Below are 5,877 nucleotides of genomic sequence, written 5' to 3' on the forward strand. Positions count from 1 at the left end.
AAATACATACTTATAAAAAATTTGCTTATATATATATATTTTTTTGCATGGAATATACCATTCGTCTGTATTTATTTTAGCGCAATAATATGTATATACTCACTTAGAGGTTATATTGCTTTGTTATGTATAAAGACTAGAAGGAATTAGATCAATTGTATCTTGTAGAGGTAGAATTTCAAATGATTTAAAAAACATTTTCTGTCCATGCTTTTGTATTTTCTCAATTTTTGGAGTGATTATATATTTTGTGACATATTTCAATATTATTTCTCTAAAAATCTATACAACTTTTTTTTCTTCATGGACAGAGTTTTTCAGCTTATATCTTTAATGGATACAGGATTGCCTCGGTGTTCTAATGAGAAAATAGAACTCGCAATTCTCTGGTTCTTGGATCAGTTTCGCAAAACATACGTTGGTGACCAACTTCAAAGAACCTCAAAGGTAGGTTTTTACTATTAGAAAGTTTTGAACCTGCTGTTGGAGATGAAGATAGGTAGGAACAGAGTGATACATTTGTGAATTTCTACAGAAGAAATAGAATGGATTGGTGGACTTCATTTAATGAATTGGTATTGAAATCATGCAAAAATAATTTTCTTGTTTTATGCAAGATTTATCCTTTTCTCTGAAGGAGTAGTAAGTATTTTTATTTTTATGTGGATGGTCATTAAATACTTGAAATTATTTTAAACACTTTGTTAGATACTGCATTTTGTATTTCAAGATTAGAAATGAGATTTGTTCTTTTAGTAGTTATGGGATGTTTGGACATTGACTTATGTGGTGTCCAGTATATTACAGTCATGATGGCTCACAGGGCGTTTTTACATGATATAAATGTGGACTAAGAGAATTCAGACATACAGTTGATAGGCAGTTAAATCACCTTAATGTAGGAAATACTTGTAATAAGATAATTGAAAGGTTAGCATCAACAAGTTTAAATTAATTGATATTGAAGCATAATGAAAGATTATTGAGGTGTCCGTGAACCCTAGGGGAATGCTTGGTAGTATAGTTGGCCTTCTGTAGTCACAGAATCTGTATACATGGATTCAACCAAGTGTAGATTGAGAATACTGAAAAAAGAAAATAGTATTTCCTAAAAAACACAATGAAACAACTGTTTATATAGTACTTGTTCTAAATATTCTAAGTAATCTAGGGGTGATTTACAGTATAAGATGTGTGTCGGTTACATACAAATAGTACAGAATGTTATTTGGCAGTATATAAAAATTGGTTTTTAAAATTATCCTTTATGGAGTTTGGCATATAATATGGTTGTGAAGCACTTGCTTAGCATTCACAAGGCCTTAGGTTCAGTCCACAGTACTAAGCAGTTTGTGTGTGTGTGTGTGTGTGTGTGTGTGTGTGTGTGTGTGAGAGAGAGAGAGAGAGAGAGAGAGAGAGAGAGAGAGAGAGAGAGAGAGTTAGTAAGATTATCCTTTAAGATAAATTTTTTCAGGTAGAATTTTCTTTACCTTTTAAGGAATTGATACAACTTAATAGTTTCTTACTTGAATGTATTATGACATGTCATTTCCATTTAGGATTTATATTAAGAAATTTTACTTAGAATTTAGCTACCATCAAATGACATCATTAAGTAGGAAAAAGAATAGCTAGGAATAACCGTTTAAAATTGTTACTAATAACAAAATATTTCCAGGATGCTCCTTTTTAACCTTAGATGTACTGCTTGAAGATCAAATGTAAAACATTATTATAATTTTCTTAATGTCTCTGAAGAAATGTTTTATTTTGCTTTTGGAACAGTAAATACTCATTAATCTCATGTTTATTTGGCTTACATCCTGAGTCAGAACAGTGTAATAGGAGTGGAAAAGCTTTCTAATTATTGTCTTTACAGTTCTCCAGACAGTTAGTTACTCATGTGAACTCAAAGCAATGGTGACAGCATGCACAAGTCCTGTGCAAGCTCCAATGGATAAACCCAAACTAGAGATCATTTGGGGATTAAAGTTAGACTCTATAGATTTTATTATACAGAGAGAATACACTGAATTGAGTTGGGGGGGCGCGATGTGGGGAGGTGTAGATGGGAGAGGGGATATAAATGTCATCAAATTATATTGTGTGGAAATCACAAAAATTCAGTAAAAATGCTTTAAAAAAGTGCTTGGGGAAAAATATAAAATGATCTAGTTGTTTTAGAGCAGTGGGATTGGTTTGTAATAAACTAACTTAATGTAAGGTGCTTGTGAAGAAAAATGAATAGTAGGGTAATTTTGCTTATATATTAGGAGAAGAGCTACATATCATTGGGCTGGCATTCTTTTATTTTAACTAATATTTTTGTGCCTCAACCTTATTCTGTCATCTGAAATATTTAGTCCTAAAATGCCTTTATTTCTAAGGCATTTGTGCTAGTTTGTTTTCATCACTGTGGCATAATACCTGAGGAGCACAAAGAAGACATATTTTGGCTCATAGTTTCAGAGGCTTCAGTGGCCATCTTTATGGGTCTGTGGTAAGGCAGAACATTTTGACAACAGGAGGGCATAGTAGGCAGGGCGTGACCTACGGCACACAGGAAGAGTCCACAACAAGCTGTTTGTTTCGGAGCATTCCCCTACATGCATCCTAATTCTTTCAACCAAGCCTTAGGCCAATAGTGTGTTCAGTTATGAATTCATCAGTATGAATCCATTGTAAAGTTAGAAGCACTCATGATCCATCACCTCAAAAGCTTATCAGTTGTCTACCAGTCCCCTAATGCATGAGATTTAGGACATTTTTAGGTTCAAATCATAACATCCTCTTGCATAACATTAAAGTTGGCTAGACCTAACTACTTTACAATTTCTCTAGCTTTTCTAAAGGTCTGTCTTAGTAGTAACAATATTTGGCATGTTCTTAGTATATGACTGTCAGTCTTCTCAGAACTGTTTATACTCTTTATTCTTAGAGCAGGAAGGATGGGATTGTTCTCATCTTTCCTAATGAAAGAACAGAGTCTAAAACATTTAATAATTTAATTTAATAAGTGCTACATACCCATTTCCATGGGTTCTGTAAGTATGGATTCATCTAATAGATCAGAAATATTCAGAACAGGGTTGAGGAGATGCTCAGTGGGTAAAGTGCTTGCTAAGCAAGCATGAGAATCTGATTTCAGATCCCTAGAACTCACACAAAAATCAAGCATGGTGGACTGGGACTGAGGTGTTGGTTGAGACAGGTGGATCATGGGAGCTTGCTGGCCAGCTGGTCTAGTCAACAGGTCAAGTTCCAGATTCAGTGAGAGACCATGTCTCAAGAGTAAGACATACGGTGATGAAGATCCCAGATGTCAACCTCTGATCACATCATCAGGCACAGATGAATATGATATGCACATACACCAAAAAATAAGAAGAAAATGTTGATTTTCAGAAAATTGCATTTGTACCAAAAATACAGAAAATTCAGTTTCTTGTTAATAGGCCCTAAGCAATAAAGTTTAACAGCCATTTACATAGCACTTACATTGTAATTATAAGTAATCTAGGAAAGAGAGCATATGTGTAGTTTATATGCAGATACTGTGTCCTTTTATATAAAGAGACTTGAGCTCTTATAGATGATATTATGAATATTCAGGGCACCACAGATTCCTAAGGATGACTATACTTTTTTTTTTTCTGGCAACTAACTAAGGAGGGCTAGGTGGACACTACTTCTTTGTGAGTATATTATCTGAGTACAATTTGTGGCCCACAAGTTGATGGTATTGGATGATAGTAAGTGAATATTTAATACTATTTAATAATTAAAACACACTTATTTTGTTCCAGGAACTAGGCTAACCACTTTTAAGCATTACCCATTTAATTGTATCATATAGAATATGATTATATCGTTCTTCCCAATCTCTGCATATTTTGTCAACTTCTTGCTTTAATGTCCCATATTTCTACTGTAAACATTATGCACACTTATCAGTCTGTGCTATCAATTCTGGCTATTAAAATAAATACTTACCTTAGTCTTAAGATCCCCTCCTTAATACCCAAATTATAATTGAGTTTGTGTATATCCCCTTGTTTTAGAATGCATGCTGTACTTGTAATTGTTAGGAAAATATGGACATCAGTTTTGGTTAGTGTTATTTCTGCCTTGATCATTGTTATCACACCAAGTTTCTGGCATAGGGCATATATGCTTTCTGCTAACTCAAGAGTATGCATTTTGTGAAGTTATATAGAAGTTGGCTTACATCTCATGTTCAGTACTTTCACATTATAATCTTGATCTTGGAAAATGATGCTGACTTGAGTGAAACTCTTCAGCAATTTTAGGTAAGGTATGATTTTAAGGATCCTCACAAATGTTTTAAATTGTGTGTCTGTGTCTGTGTGTGTCTCTGTGTGTGTGTGCATATTTGTTCAGGTGCCTACAGAAGTCAGAGGTATCAGAACCCCCTGCCCCCAAACTGGAGTTATAGGTGGCTTTGAGCTGCCTGATGTGTCAGGTGTAACATCAGGGAACCAAACTCGGGTCCTCTGAAAGAGCAGCTAGCACTGTTAACCACTGAGTCATCTCTTCATCCAAATCTTGACAATTTCACAAAAACTTATATACATAATGGATTATAAAATATATAAGTAAGCACTTCTGATACCAGGGTGGAATCACCAAATAGTCCTAAGTGATTTATGTGATAGAACGTGTGTCCTATTAATGAGAAAGAAGCATTGTAATTAGTGCCTGTTTGATTCTTTGTTCAGAACTTGACAAGCATTATCTAATTGGTTCTAATGAAACCACTAAGGAAGTACAATTTTGGCAGCATGTTCCATTTTATAGACATGGAAACTGAGGCTTTGAGTGTATAATTAATGTGTTTTAGTAGTTGGATATGCATTTGAAACTTGGATGCCTTATCCAAAGCCTTTCCACTGGGATATTGAATAGGCTCTTCCATAGAGGAGCTCTGTTGAATAGAACACTCTTTCTACTTATCCTGTTTTCAGGAAATTATATTGAACCCAGAATGTTTCCATTGTGCTTCTTGTATCTGATCTGCCTCCTAATCTGCTCATTTTTTTTTTCTAGCTATCTTAACTCCACCCTTTCTTTGTCCCTTCGTTATAATTGCTTCTCATCATTTCAGATTTTGGTTGGTTGGTTGGTTGGTTGGTTGGCTGGTTGGTTCGTTTGGTTTTTGAGACAGGGTTTCCCTGTAGCTAGAGCTGACCTGGAACTCACTATGTAGGGTCACCTGCCCAAGTGCTGGGATTAAAGGCTGCGTCAACACGCCCAGTGCAAAAGTATTTTTGGCCCCCTTCTTGATCCATTTCATCCTCTCTGCTGCACTCCATTATCCACATTGCTACTGTGGTAATCTTCATTAGAGAATGAGAGAACTATGCAGTGCACTCCCCCATGCTTGTTATCCAGCTTTCTCAGTCTTAGTGCTTTGCTTTCTCTGCTTCACATTTGTGTATTTTTAGATAAAACATTTATCACCCTGTTGTTGGCTCATTTTATAAAATTTTTCTCTAAAGCAACAACTGTCATAAACTTGGTGTTATTGTCATCATGATTTTGTTCCTTGTCCACATTTCTATGTATTTGTACACAAAATACAATGCTGTTAATTTTGTATGGAAGTAATTTGCCATTTGGATCCTCAGTGACTTGTCTTGGATCAGTGCTGTTTCTGAGATTTATCTATGACAATACAGATAGATTTCGATGATTGAATGGTAGTACAATGTCTTTCTGTGCCATTATATACTCACTTTCTCCTCTGTTGGTAAGTTAGATTCTTTCCATTTTTTTCAATTCTGTAAAACATTCTACAATAATCAATTACAATCCCTATCTCTTCTTGTATATGTAAAACTTTTATCAAAAAATACC

The 5,877-nt window shown here is 34.8% G+C and overlaps 1 protein-coding gene across 1 annotated transcript in view; it reads left to right on the forward strand.

Annotated features, from left to right (window-relative positions):
* The window catches only part of LOC103748181 (ran-binding protein 17), a 100,824-nt gene extending 97,811 nt beyond the window's left edge, over nt 1–3,013 (forward strand). Inside the window, exons 14-15 of the mRNA XM_017802627.1 lie at nt 312–447; nt 2,939–3,013. Coding sequence (XP_017658116.1) covers nt 312–447; nt 2,939–3,013 — 211 coding nt within the window. The remainder of the gene's footprint in view (nt 1–311; nt 448–2,938) is intronic.
* Nucleotides 3,014–5,877: the final 2,864 nt, after the last annotated feature.

The sequence above is a fragment of the Nannospalax galili genome, unplaced genomic scaffold (assembly GCF_000622305.1).
Source record: "Nannospalax galili isolate Female #2095 unplaced genomic scaffold, S.galili_v1.0 scaffold104, whole genome shotgun sequence".
In the NCBI taxonomy this organism is placed as follows: domain Eukaryota; kingdom Metazoa; phylum Chordata; class Mammalia; order Rodentia; family Spalacidae; genus Nannospalax; species Nannospalax galili.